A 14,234-nucleotide genomic window follows, 5' to 3' on the forward strand; every position below is an offset into this window, starting at 1 on the left:
GGCAGGTAACTGCTTCAGGCTTATAAATGGTGCATGCTCTGACGTTGGTTTAGGGCCATCCTTGGACAAACAAAGATTTTCCAAACCTAATGTCAGAAAAATGTTGGACTAATTGGGTTCCATTTAAATATGTGATGCCATTGATTACCCTCAATATGATAAGTCACTGTTTAACTCTCTACTGTACCTGTGGCTTGAGCCAGTCAAAGTTGCGGAGTGAGGTAATTTAAGCATTGCAGCTGCAAGAATTCAGGAGCGAAATTACCCAAATGTTTCGCATTTACAATAAGGAACATTTACTGGTGTTCACTTGTGCATAAAAACTTTAGGAGCATAACCATGGTCAACCAGATGTTCCTAGGTAAACCATAACCTGTTGGTTAGTTGACCGAATGAAAAATAGTTCATGGCAATCACAAAACTTCACAAAATAGAAAATTTTCAGGGTTGTCTTAGTCATTGGATAAATTTGGTCACTCAAAGTGTAGTCAAGGGAAATAATTCATAGTTTTGAGCACCCGGGTTCCTGTCAAGGAACAGGTGGTGATAAATAACAAGGACCTAAAATGAGGGAAATGCTGATTTTTGCTGATTGCCAAGTACTACAAGACACTGAAAGTATCATATTTGAAGGCTAGACACCTTCTGAGTACTTTTCGGAAAGTATTTTTGGTAGCATTTTCTTATTGGTAGCATTTGCTGATTGCCTGCATTCAAGCGAGGTAACCCTATCTAGATAACAGCTTCTCCACACCTAGATCAAGTGTTCTAAGGTAAGTGTTATGTACTGCATTAAGGGAATAGCCTCACTTGCGTACGTTTGTTTCCGTGTTTCTTTTCAAAAAATGTGTGATGTGAAAAATGAACACGTGCAGAAATAATTTTGTTCATCTTTTTTTTTTAAATTATTTCAGGCGAAGATTAACTATTGCAGCAGGGAAAGATATTATGGCCAGATGGAGAATGCAGCTGCTGAAGGGTTACAAAAATATGGAAATGACCCAGTTTTAAAATTCTTCAGGGCATATGCCATGATCCAACAAGGTATTCACATTCTGTACATATGCATTTCCGTGATCTTTAAACGTGAGCAAAGATGTAAAAAAAAAAAAAAAAATTAACATCATTATTTAATCTCTTTATCTGTAATAAACCATATGTTGTAGTGCTTGAGTGTGAATCAAACTGACTTACTAGTTACCATAATGTTAAGATAAAAATCATTGATATTTTGTAATGATGCAAAATTTAATGTTTCAGAATTTCCACATCCACAGTGATGAGTCACACGCAATCTGACAAATGCAGTGATTGTGTTCTGGTCATGTCATGGATGTCATGATTACAGGATTGTAATTACAGCTTATGTCATTATTTATCTGTCTTGTCAAATCTGGATGCGTCCTCTTTTTAATAGATCGTATTCAGGAGGGAATGAGAGAGTTAGAACTCCTCAAGGACAAGAGAGACGTCAACCTTTGCTCTACTATGGCGCTTATGTATGCTCATAAGAAGAGTCGGACTATTGGTAAGACATCATACTGTACTAATACAAGAGTGCAGGGCCCAGTTTAACAAAGCTCTTTTAACATTAAGAGCTCGCAACTACCATGACAACGTAATGCCTACAGTACTGGTTGCTGTGGTAGTTAAGTGAACATGGAGTTAAGAGTGCTTGGTAAATCGGTGCCCAGATGTTTAACTTTACATGTCAGCAAGTTCATCATGAGACACACGAGAAATTGTGAGCTCCATTTGATTTCCTCTATCCCTGATCCTAGCTTTTTGTTTTTCAAGGCCCAGTTTCACGAAGCTGTCTTAACGTTACGAGCTCGCAACTACCATGAAGACATAATGCCTACAGTACCGATTACCATTGTATTTAAGTGAACATAACATTGTGAACAGAGTGCTTTGTGAAACCTGGCACTAATGTATGAATCTGTTTTTTTTTTTTACACCATACTCAATAAACATCAGATCAGTCAGGTTTGTAAGGCGAAGCCATTCTAGCCTTGACGTTATCCAACAAGTGTCTTGACTGAAAGCTGCAGCTAAACCAGCAGGAGCTAAGGTTTGACAGGTAATGTTGAAATTCCCATAATTGTCTTTACTTCCATTTTTACAGACAAAGACGCCATTATTGAATTGGACACCAAACTTAAGGAGGAGCGGAAACAGTCCGGTGAAATGGTAAGATTTTTGACATGTTTAAGCCTTTTTCTTTTTGTATGCTTTAATTTCTGAGAAAGATTTAAATGAGAAGGCACTGAAGGTCAGATGACCTTTCTCCTCATGTTAGTTGCTACATCCCCTTCGTGTTTTTATGCCGAGTCTTGTCTTCACCCCTCTGTTGTTCTGATGTGTATAAATGTTTAAACCTGGAAGGGATTGAAGCTTAGATTAAAATTTAACTTGATGTGTTTTAACATAAGACTGGTATTGAGGTATATATGCCTGGCTTTGTATTTGATATACTTTTGAACAATTTACCCAGGAAAGGAAAAGTTTGATATCTTTTGTACCTGACTTAAACTTTCTTAGCCCATGCCAAACATTGTACATTTTACCTGATTCTCGTATCTTGAAAAGGTGTTTTGAGGTTTCTTTTGAAGTTAGGAAGATATCTGAATAGAAAGGTAATTTTCAGCACCAAGAGTGATATTTTATGGCATTTAATTGCATCCGGTGAAATTTTAGGCTATTTACTGTATTGTCATGCTTCACTCCACAGCAAAGATCACTGAGTAGACCTCAGATACAGATGCTCCTACACATGACAAGGCATTTATGTATTGCTTTATTTATTTAGTTTAATAATTTTTCCCATTTTGGTTAGAAGCCATTGCACTTAAAATCGGTCATTAAAACTAGGGGACCACTTCAGTGGCCTAATAATTTGAGCATCAACCTCAAAGTTGGGAGACCCAGGTTCAGACCCGAGTCAGGTCCTACCAAAGACTTTAAAAATGGTACTTGTTGCTGCCTCTTTTAGCGCCCAGCACAGAGAGGCTGAAGCAAGGAAACATTAGCAAGGAAACAGGACAGGTTGGCCCAGTGTCAGTATAAGGTGACTGGGTGGGGTGTCATATCTGGCGTCTTCAGCATGATACCTCAATGGTGGTAGCACTTTGGCAGCATGGACTCACCTTGCCATAAGAAGACACATTATATGTACACACACCTAATGACTCGTCATTGTCATATGACCAAAAAAATTGTTAAGTATGTCGTAAAACCCCAAGCATTCATTCATTTATTCATTAAAATCAGGGTTCCCCCACAGTAAAACCTTGCTCTTCCCCAGGTTACTGACAAACCACCTGACTTAAATCCTGTGATTTCATTGGTCAGAATTTGATTGGCCGGAATTTGATTGGCCATTTTGACCAATCGAGGACATGATGTTGACATGACAAGAGAGTTGAGGTGCAGCTTCAAGCCACACAATGCTCTTGTTTTAACTATGTTGTTGAATGGTCATTCTTGTTACAAAGAATCTGTTTGTGCAGTCTTGAATTTGATAAGATTACTTATCTTCCACCAATATTGGGTGCAAGTCAGTATAGCACAGGTGGGAAAGTTTGTCAGGACCTTGTCAAGAGATGGTGGTTTACCCCAGGCACTCTGCCTTCTTCCAACGAGGTATAAAACTGACCATTGTATAAATGAAAAATTCTTGTGTGGCATTAAACAACAATCAAATATATAAACAATGCAGCACAGTAACTACAGTCTATAGAAACCTATATTGCAATTGAAGTTGTGATACTGGTAAGTACAGTGTAAGGTGTTGCATTTATTAAGAAGGTATGTTTGTGCAGAATGACGGGATACCTGAATAAACACACAGTGTAAAGTATATCAGCTTTTAAGCTCTACTGTGAAATTATTGTGGTGCAATTAATGAATATGTCAGATGATTGTTTTTATCCTAAGAGCATCCAGAACCTCAACCCAGCATTGGTTGCATGCTTACATCTGGTGATCACAGTCTGACTGTAATGATTCTGCTGTTCTTTGCAAAAACTGTTCCTCATCCATGTTAGTGTAATCTAGGTAGGTGAGAGACTGAAATATCTTTTGTATATCTCTCGGAAGTGTGGTGAAGTCAATCTGTTCCATGAGTACAGGTAAGAGTTTCTGCCTGCCCGTGTGAACACTCTCCAGATAGGCCATCTCTAACTCATACATACACCACTCACTCCTGAAGTATGCCTCTGTGATGAAGGTGATAGTTTTCTTGCTGTAGTGAACTGCACGGTAAATGTTTATTGCTATTGCCGTGCCGGGCATAAAATCTCGTGTATGTATGCAGAGCTGAAGTCCACGCTGTTGCTCCAGATTTGGATATATGGTATTCACAATGAAACGATGTAAACTGTCTTCATATGATAAAAATGCATCGTAGGAAACAACATCATTGTCCTCTTCATCAGTTAGTGGTTGGTAAAGCCTTAGTCTTAAAGCCAGTTGATTCTTCAAGAATCTCACCTTCCAGCGATGACGATAGAGTAATGCTGTAAGTGTGATGATGAGGATGAGAGCAGCGAAAGACACAGAAGATGCTATTATTATATTATCTTGCAGGCAATGAAGTTCTAGCTTTTTTATCAAATGTGGTAAATTGGCAAGTCGTTCATTTTTTTTCCCAAGTAGTGTGCATGTGTATGAGGAAAGGAGAATGAAAAATTTTTGGTGTTGGTCCAGCCATCTTAGAAATTCTAGGTTTTCACATGAGCACTGAATCTGGTTTCCTAAGAACGAAATCCTTAATGCTGAATTTCTCATTGCAACCTCTAGATCGCCGCGTGCTGATGATTCAATAGTGGTCAGTTGATTATGGCTTAAGTCCAAATTTTGCAGGTTGGTCATGTGACCTACTTTGACCTGCCAATGTTTTAAACTGTTGCTGCGCAACACTAATGTCTGAAGCTGATGCTGACCCTTTAATATAGATTCATGTAAAGTCTCTATGTTGCAATTGCTTAAATCTAGGTGTTTAAGTTTGCCTGGAATTGAAAACGTGTGGCCTTCAGTGTCATTGGCAAGACAGTTCAGATTGTTATTCGCTAGAATTATTTGTTCAAGACTTGGCATATCCTGAAAAAAGCTTTGTCCTAGAATGCTACTCTGACCATTTGACAAGTTAATAATTCTTAGTTTGTGGAGTCCAAGTAAGGGACCTTGAAGTTCCATTTTATTGTTTGAAATATCAATGTGCGAAATACTGTTTGGCTGAAGGAAAATGATAGGTGGAATACAGCCGAACTGCAGATTGTTATTTTGTAAATAAAAGTATCTGAGCTTTGATGGAAGGGGAATAGTAAGTCTGTTAGATGAAGGACAAAGATTTTGTGTGAGGTCCATGTAAGCTGTAGTCTGTGATGAGAAGTGAAAAGTCTGAAAGTCTGTTGCTTCTTTGAGACCAGATGTGTTCTGGTGAAATTGTTCGCCAGGTTCCTGGCAGCAGCCATTAAAACTCACTAAATGTTTTAGCAAAAAAGGAGCATATTTAGCCCAGGTTTGTTTGCCTTTTACAATGTTGTTTTCTGACAAATCCAAATTTTCTAAGGATGATGGAAGGTACTTAATGAAGTCGTCACAAATTTTTGAAATCCCACTGTCTTGGAAAACAAGGCTGGTCAAGTTCGTGTTTTTTATAGGTTCAAATGTTGTGCTAGGTAGGCGAAAGTCTAACCCAAAATATTCAATGTGAACCAGTCTGAGTGTTTTAATAGGGGAAGTTGAAAGTCCTGTTAAGCCAATTTTTAACTTCTGGAAGGTCAAGCGATTCCATTCAAAGTTAATTGTGTGAATTACTTTAAGAGGCAGAAAAGAATCTGGGTGTATGTCTTTAATGTTACAGTGCTGCAGAGTAAGATTTGTTAGGTTTGTTGGCTCAAAGTTTGTAAATGTGTTCTTCTCCAGAAACGGCATTGAACAGCCACCGTGTTGAGTGCCTATATCCAGAGTGTGCAAGAGTGATAGGTTACGGAATCCAGGCCCAAAGGTCTTGTTTGGCAGGCCATCTAGAAACAGCTCCCTCAAATTTTTAAGGTGAGCAAAGGCTGTGTCAGGATAGTCACATGACTCTGCACAGCTCATGCTATTGTTTTTAATGTTCAGAATACGTAGATGTTGTAAGTCTACAAACACACCAGGCTTAAATGCTGGTTTGTCCTGTAAGAAAGTCAGCCTGTTGGTATCTAGTTTGAGTTGTACAAGACTGTGCAAGCCTGTGAAGGCCATCTCATCCAGGCTGGTGAGTCGATTGTAGGAAAGGTCTAGTGTCTGCAGAGATGCGAGTTGATGAAACGCCAGCCCACGGACATTCTCGATGAAGTTATGGCTGAAGTTCAGATTTACAAAGCTGGATGATAAATTGTTTGGCAGCCTGTCCAGTTGCCGATATGAACAGTTGCCATGGTATAATTTTGAGTGGCCATCCAGCGCACATGAACAAAGGCTCTGACAAATCCATGGTAGTGGAGATGGGTTTTCCAGCAAATAGTGACCTGTCCTCTGCTGAATGTCTCCTTGAGAAACTGATGCTATCATGGCTGCCAGGGTGGCGTGGACTAGACCTAAAAACATCTGCAAAATAAAAAAGAGGTAATAAATATCTGGTACAAAACTTTATTTTGCATACATTATTAATGTGTATGTGTGTCAATCCACATGGGCGGTGGGTCACAAGAGTGCTGTCATTTCACTTGCAAAGTCAGTTGAGATGGGTGTCCCATTCAAAAGTGGGAAGACTTAACTTTACATAGTTGAACAATTAATGAAATAGTTTGACAATTTATGTGACTATTTCTTATATTTTTATGTGAATTCAGTGGATAATGCTGGTCACACAGACAAGACTTTGTAGTGAAGCGTGGCTTGAACCACGTGCATCTCGAGTAGATATCTAATCACAGACGTCAGCACTTCACATGGCAGAAAGGAGCATGTATATACCTGTGATAACAATAGGTTTTATTGGCACGACTGACAAGTCGCATAAAATACTATATATGATCCATTACATTGAAGATTTGTCTTTCAAGAAAGCATATTTTTAAAAATTTAATTCTCACCTTGACTTATTTTAGGCTCTTTGAAAAACAAGTGTACTGACTAAAACTGGATCCATTAACCGCTTGATACAATACTTTATATGGTTTAAAAAGTGTGATGTAGGAGCAGACGTAGACCTGTTTGTAATGTACACTTTTTCTTAGACCTCAGTTGTTCTGTATTTGGAATCAAAGAAACCATGGATCTACTTGGCATTCATCAAATGTAGAGACTGGTATAATATGAGAATAAGAAAATGACCTGTTATCTTTATAGAACTTGGAAAATTCTCTAAGTCTTCTCGGCGTAATCAGTTTTTGCTCTCAATTTATGTGACTTAAACAGTTTTATTTTGACTCCATTCTCTTTTCTGCACTGTATTATAGATGTACATGTTGGGATTTTTTTTATGAAAAGCAGTAAAGTTATGCCAGCAAACGTAATTACGGGACAGACCCAATGGTGTTTTGATTTGGTCTGTGAACATCATGTAGATGAGCAAGAAATTTGGATTAATTATTTGTAAAAGGTGAGTTGAAATATCCGGTTTTTGAGACTATTTAGAAGACAACACATTATGTCTCAAATTTTCAGTTTTACTTGCTAAAATGTAATAGCAGAAGAACAAGCATATTTCAGTCAAAACTGGAAATTCTTTCCCCTAGACAAAATAATATGTCGAGAACAAAAATTCTGACCCAAAGCAGAAATTTTACCCCAAGACACAAACATTAGTTCAAGACAGAATTTCGCTCCAAACATATATTTTCCTGTCAAAACACAAAATCCAAGACATTTGCAGTCAAGAAACCATGTGACTATTCATGATACGTATGAACAAGAATTCATGAAATATGATTGTGCAATTTAGAAATTACACCAGTTTAATTGCTCATGCTTCAGTATTAGCACTGGAATCAGATAGGTTAAGCTCTAGTTCAGAATGGTTGCCGGAAAGTGACGTTGTAAAGGTTATGCATAGCCTTAGAAGGTCAAGTGTGTCTTGGATGGTCATGTGCTTTTTTAAATTAGATTTGGTGTCTGAACATGAGATATTTCCTTTGGATAAAATTTTGTTTAGTTTCAGTGATATTTTTACCATCGAGTTAACATCTGTATCTTTTGTTGAAAATGTTTAGTTTAATATATTGTTTAAAATTTATGACACTAAAATTTGTCATTCTGAAAGGAAAATTCAGTTTTGTAGTTTGTATAGTTATAATATTTCTATATTTTTTCCCCGCTTTGGCATCCATACATAAGCCATGTTTCCTTGTGATTCTTGTGATCTCATGAAGTCACATGACTTGAGCTGTGTACCAGGCTCACTGGTTTTATCCATGACCTACGGTTGTATATATGTGATGGATAAGACTCTTGGGTAAGATATTTCCAAACCTTTGTCTTTACTGATTAAACATTTCTTTATTCTGTTTTTCAGCACATGATGAGCTTGTCAAGACTGGTAACAATAAAGCTGTCAAACAAAGTCAAATGTCTACAAAATGTATCCTTAAAAAGATGGCTATGTAAATTACCGAGGACAAATTACCGAGGACATGCAAACATGTTCTAAAAACGTTAAAATTGATCTTTCCTGCTTTTGGTATTTCATAGTGTACACTACATATAATTATACCTCTTCCTCATCATAATACACTTAGCTTCATTGCAACAAATTTGTCCCCTACCATCCCCCAGCCCCCTCCAAAGTTTTCACCAAGTTGTTGTTGCACGTATCTGTACATAGTGTTTCAGGGGAAAAAACCTGTGGCGTTCTATCTTTGTGGAACTCAGACAGTCATCATACTATTGACCAGAAGCATTAAAGTGGTGCTGATTCCTCTTAAGAATAACATCCAGCAGCATACTGTGTCTGTTCCTATTCTGTGCATTATACAGACTAACATTGACAAACAAACCTCATACAGCATTTATAACACGATAGGCAGATTTGTCCCCCAATAGCAGCATTGTCACAAGGTAGACTTTGAGAGGTGTAGCTACAGACTCTCCAGTTATGTAAATGTTTACAGTGGCAAAATCAGACCAAATTTCCAAACATACCGTTGGCATGAAGCACTGTGTCCAATTCTGTTTTGGGTAGACTTTTACTCTGTTCACCAGAGCTTTACCTTTTGGCTGACTTGTGTACTGGTAGACATGAGGTGTGGTAACAACTGGTCTGAGCCTGAAGCTGTCCTATTTCCGATGAATTAACACACTGCAGACAGGTTTATGCCTAGCACTTGTTTTCATAGAAATTTGATGCTCAAGTTACGGTGTGCAATAAACAGTGGTTATGCAACATCTGCAGTGAGCTGTATTTATTTTCACTTTTGTGATAGGACTTGTTGAACTTTAATGTATGAAGGAGCCTGGTTAGCTGTTTGTTAATGTTCACTTTTACTCTTGTCTGCTTGCCCAGTTATTATCAAAGTTGGTGTGTTTTTAAGGAAAACCATGCATATTGTTATAAAAATACATCAAGCTAATTCAAGGTGATTTGTAGGGAGTGAGACTGATTAGATTTTGTGCCCTGGTAAATTTTACAAAATATACATCATGTGGAGAACATTTTGATAAAGATCCTATGTGAGACATTTTGGTTATACAGCATGAGGCATCTGGATGTGTGTAATGTATGAAACATTTGGGTATGTTCACCATATTTAAGTTATTTGGGTTTACACCATAGGTAAACCCTGGATGGGTTTTATACTGCATGTATTAGAAATTTGTGTGTATACCAAAGGTATAATTTATTTGGATATACACTATGTGTGAGGCATTTAGTATACACCATGGGGGAGACATTTGGTATACACTATGAGAGAGACATTGGGTATACACTATGAGAGAGACATTGGGTATACACCATGGGTGAGATATTTGGTATACGGTATGGGCGAGACATTTGGTATGCACAATGGACAAGACATTTGAGTATACACCATGAAGGAGACATATAGGAATGCACAATGGGTAAATCATATGGATATACACTATGGGCAAGACATTTGGTATCCACTATGGTTAAAACATTGGGTATACACCATGGGTAACACATTTGACTATACACCATGGGCAAGACATTTGGGTACATCATTGGTGAAACATCTGAGCATACACTGATGGGTGAAACATTTGGATATACACAGCGGGTGAAACATTTGGGTATACACTGTGGATCAAACATTCAAGCATATACCATGGGCAAGACATTTGGGTATACACTGTGTGAAACATTTGGGTATACACCATGTGTGAAACATTTGGGTATACACAATGGATGATATTTTTGGTACATAACAGTGACACAACATTTGGTCATACAACACAGGTGAGATATTTGGATGTACATTTCAGAAAGGGATTTGGATGTAAGCCTCACTGTGGGATGGACGGGGGTGGGCGGGTAGACATTTAGATGTAGAACTACATGTAGCATGAGGAAAAATGCATTCAATTTAAGAATTTAGAATTTTTAGAATGTACACATAAAATTTTCACACCTACGCAGTACTTATTCATCTTTTCCTTTGATCCTTAGTAGAAGTTTGAACTGGTTTAGCCTAGTCTTTTTTCTCAGTCTGGGTTATGGATCACCCACGTAGATTTGTTTAAAGTAAATATGCTTTACACTTCTCAGACATCAATCTTAAGTTAAGATGTGTTAACACAAGTGCATGAACATGCCACATGAGTACATTTACATAACTGTAAAGTATAATTCTAGGTTGGGATGGGATGGTGAAATGTATTTTTATATTGCTGCTGTGAACCACAAATGTACCTAAATGCATGCAGGCATAGCTTTTTCACTGCCAATGTTGACATCACCTGTACTGAACTTGTGTTCATTATGATGTTCTTTTCCTTACCTTTTGCTGCATAGTATAGCCTCTTATATCGGCTAGGAATTTACTGTATAACTTACTGAACTTACCTGGAATCCAAATAATGCTGTGAAACACGTATTAACCCCTGCATTGCCCCTGTGTACCAGTAATCCATATAAGGCCTTTTGTAAATGTTGCGGCAGCCATGTTTTCCTTCGCCAACCCTGTTAGTCATGTGACTAGACTTGTAAAGTATTTTAGCCATCTTCTGACATTTTGCTGTGTTGTAATGTTCTTGTTTGTGCTCAGTAACATAATGTGATTTTGGGTGTTATTGTCTGAGCATATTTCATTGTATTTCATGCAGATAAGGCTAGGTACTACTTGTATAAATTTTTTTTGGAAGTTGCGCAGTCCTTTGGATAGCGGGAACATTCAAACAGGTCATCAAGTGCTTCCTATCAAAGTAGGTTTATTACATATGTACAACAGCACTGAAATAGCATTTTGACTCTGTGTGTATATTATTAACTAACCATAGTTACTGTTTTAATCTTGTATTAATTATTGAAGTGTCATTAGACGATCAGAGCATTCGATATCACTACGCTGTTCTGTGGCTATGGATTGATATACTGTTGAGTGGAAATGTGAAGCTAAACAAAAGGTGCAACCCTATGTTATCAGGGTACTTTGATCCTAGTAAAGAAAGTCCCTTTGCACTGCAGGAAGATCCACCCTGTGTCTTCCCATATTCCTGGAATTTGTCATTGGTTACATAAGAAGTTCTTGCATTGCCAACTTTGTCACAACTGTACCAAATACTGGCCGTTGATTGGTTGACCGCGGTCACGTGACTTGCCTTGCACGTCTATAAATACTGGCCGAGATGTGTAGTTGTCAGATAGAATCAGAATGGCTTCCCATTAACATCTCGGAACAACAATAAAGGTGCTTACATTGTGTATCCTATGTTGGACATTACCTGGGATGTATGTATAATACTGTGTGTATAGTACCACATTTACATGTATATGGAATTACAGTGGGATGCAATTGTATATACCTTAAACAAGGATACTTTAATTTCTGTGTGCTATCTCCCCATGGCTCAACTGTGGGTTAACTAAGCCATTCATCTCATAGTACCACTGTGCCTATATCACCTTGTAAGAAGATTTAATGACTCCTTCAATATATATTTGACCTTCAACTGAACTTGTTCTTGATTTCATTCATCGGTGGCCATTGGATCATCATGGGAATTTGATTGATCGATCAATTCATTTATCATTATCCCCAGCTTGGGTGTGAAATTCTAAGGTGCTTTGCAGCAGCTTTTGCATAACCAATATCAGTGCTCATCTGTGTGGGATATGTGCAACTTATTAATAATAATAACAATAATAATAATCCTTTTTTCTGAAGGAGAAAAATTAATCAAAATCAATCTTCCTTGAGTCTCTCATGTACACACACATTCACACAAAAAGATATTTGCATATATATACAGTATATATAAAATATGGATGCACCTGATAAAATCATCGCCAACCATATACAGTGTAGTACAACATTTAGACAGTTCTACACTTAATCAACAGAAGCATATTTTGACATACTAAACACTTTCATTTTTTTATTTGAACGTTGACATTTTGTGATTTTTTTTAATATGTGTTATCACCCCAAAATAACTAAAAGAATGGTTAAGGGCATTAATTCTGGGTTTAGGTGGGATGAGGTTTATGGATATTGTAGATCAAAGGTTTATTTGATGGACAGTTGCAATGTAGGTAAATTGGCTGAATAGGTATATTTGAGGTTAGTTCATTCAGGCATTTAAACAGCTTTGTGCAACATGATTCTTTCATATTCTGTCATCCACTTAAAGATTTTGAACAGTTCTTGATTCTGTGTCATATATTGTGCATTTAAAATGATCTCTGCTACACGTTTCTGGAGACCAAAACATACATTGGAGTGACTCCTTAGAGGCACTGCCCCAAACTGCGCAGCCGTAATACAACAGTGGTTGCACACAAGAAACATGAAACAAAATTCTGGCGTTGTGTGGTGAATATTTTTTGATCTTTTGTAACAAAATTGGATGATACTAATCAGTGTACACTGAATCTCACTTTGTTTCTCCCAGGACAACTTCATCAGTTGTTACACCTAGAAGCTTTGTATACTTAAATTTTTCATTTCCTTTCCTTTTTCATTTCCAGTTTTTATTTTCTACATGAAGTTTCCTCTCCAAATTAGCCATACACAGCCATGAACGAACTGTTGTGCATTTTGTCTGATCAAGGTTGATGGCCATGCCATTATATTTTAAAATAACAACTTTTAGATCAAAATGATACCAGAAGCTTAAAGGACATGCCTGTGTGTCTGATAGATAAATTGCTGCTGGGATTTTCATGAAAATGTCGGTGAGTTGTTTTAGAAAAAACCCAGATGAATACTGTGGCAAGGTAAGCAAAAATCACCGTGTTTTTGGAGTGGTCAAGTACCAGTAACAGGATATATATATGTGTACATACATCTGTGAGAGAGCAGGCATTTAAACATTCCCTGATATATATATATATATATATATATGATTATATTTGTTTCTTTTGTTTAATTAAGCTCTATTTATATAGAAACCTAAATTCCTTTCTGTGTTTACAATTACCAGGCAACAACTAAGAACTGCTAAAATACATAACTGTACACATGTCTATATATGTGTTCTTTGTGACTATTAACTGTACCATTTTGAAAAGTCTAAAAATGGTTTAAATACAAGTGTGATGTAACATTAGTTTTCATTCATCGTACATTACACTCGCTTCAGCTAGCAAGTCATTCTCCTGGATATACTACATGCAAGGACTTCATTTGTTTCTGTAATAATATTTGTATACATGTGTGCTTCTTGTTAAAGTGAACAGTATACTGTACATAGTAGATATGCTCAACCACACAAACGATGTACATGTATGTACATGTATTTATGGTGGTAGGGGTGAGAGGCTTAAACATTATACCTCCAATCAAAAACAAAATTGCACTGTTCTGGGTACTGGTATTTACATTGCATTTTAGTGTAATTACTAAAGGTGTCTAACAGCTGTGAAATGTACCCTGTGCCCTGCTATTTTAGAGCGTGATAAACATTGATAAACATTGCAATCTGTTTGGATTAACTATGGGAAATACCCAGAACATAGCAAGATGACTCTTCTCTGTAGATAGGAGGGGAGCATTTCTGGCATACATAGTGATGCAGAGAGAAATGAAGTGACAATACAGTTCATCTGTCATTGATGACATTTT

The 14,234-nt window shown here is 37.2% G+C and overlaps 2 protein-coding genes across 4 annotated transcripts in view; one reads left to right on the forward strand and one right to left on the reverse strand.

The window, feature by feature from the left end:
• The window catches only part of LOC135461938 (tetratricopeptide repeat protein 21B-like), a 42,689-nt gene that overhangs the window by 739 nt on the left and 27,716 nt on the right, over nucleotides 1-14,234 (forward strand). The window contains exons 2-4 of one of the 3 annotated variants that reach the window (XM_064739228.1): nucleotides 915-1,044; nucleotides 1,418-1,528; nucleotides 2,129-2,193. In XM_064739228.1, coding sequence (XP_064595298.1) covers nucleotides 915-1,044; nucleotides 1,418-1,528; nucleotides 2,129-2,193 — 306 coding nt within the window. Of the gene's footprint in view, nucleotides 1-914; nucleotides 1,045-1,417; nucleotides 1,529-2,128; nucleotides 2,194-11,753; nucleotides 12,231-12,684; nucleotides 13,346-14,234 lie in introns of those variants that run through there. The other 2 variants (XM_064739230.1, XM_064739229.1) reach the window with 2 other exon arrangements.
• On the reverse strand, nucleotides 3,665-9,370 carry LOC135461939 (toll-like receptor 4). The gene is made up of 2 exons (XM_064739231.1): nucleotides 9,133-9,370; nucleotides 3,665-6,597 (listed from the first exon to the last, which is right to left on the reverse strand). The coding sequence occupies exons 1-2, from the start codon at nucleotides 9,139-9,141 to the stop codon at nucleotides 3,976-3,978; spliced, it is 2,631 nt and encodes an 876-aa protein (XP_064595301.1). The 5' UTR covers nucleotides 9,142-9,370; the 3' UTR covers nucleotides 3,665-3,975.

Source organism: Liolophura sinensis, chromosome 1 (genome assembly GCF_032854445.1).
Source record: "Liolophura sinensis isolate JHLJ2023 chromosome 1, CUHK_Ljap_v2, whole genome shotgun sequence".
Classification (NCBI taxonomy): domain Eukaryota; kingdom Metazoa; phylum Mollusca; class Polyplacophora; order Chitonida; family Chitonidae; genus Liolophura; species Liolophura sinensis.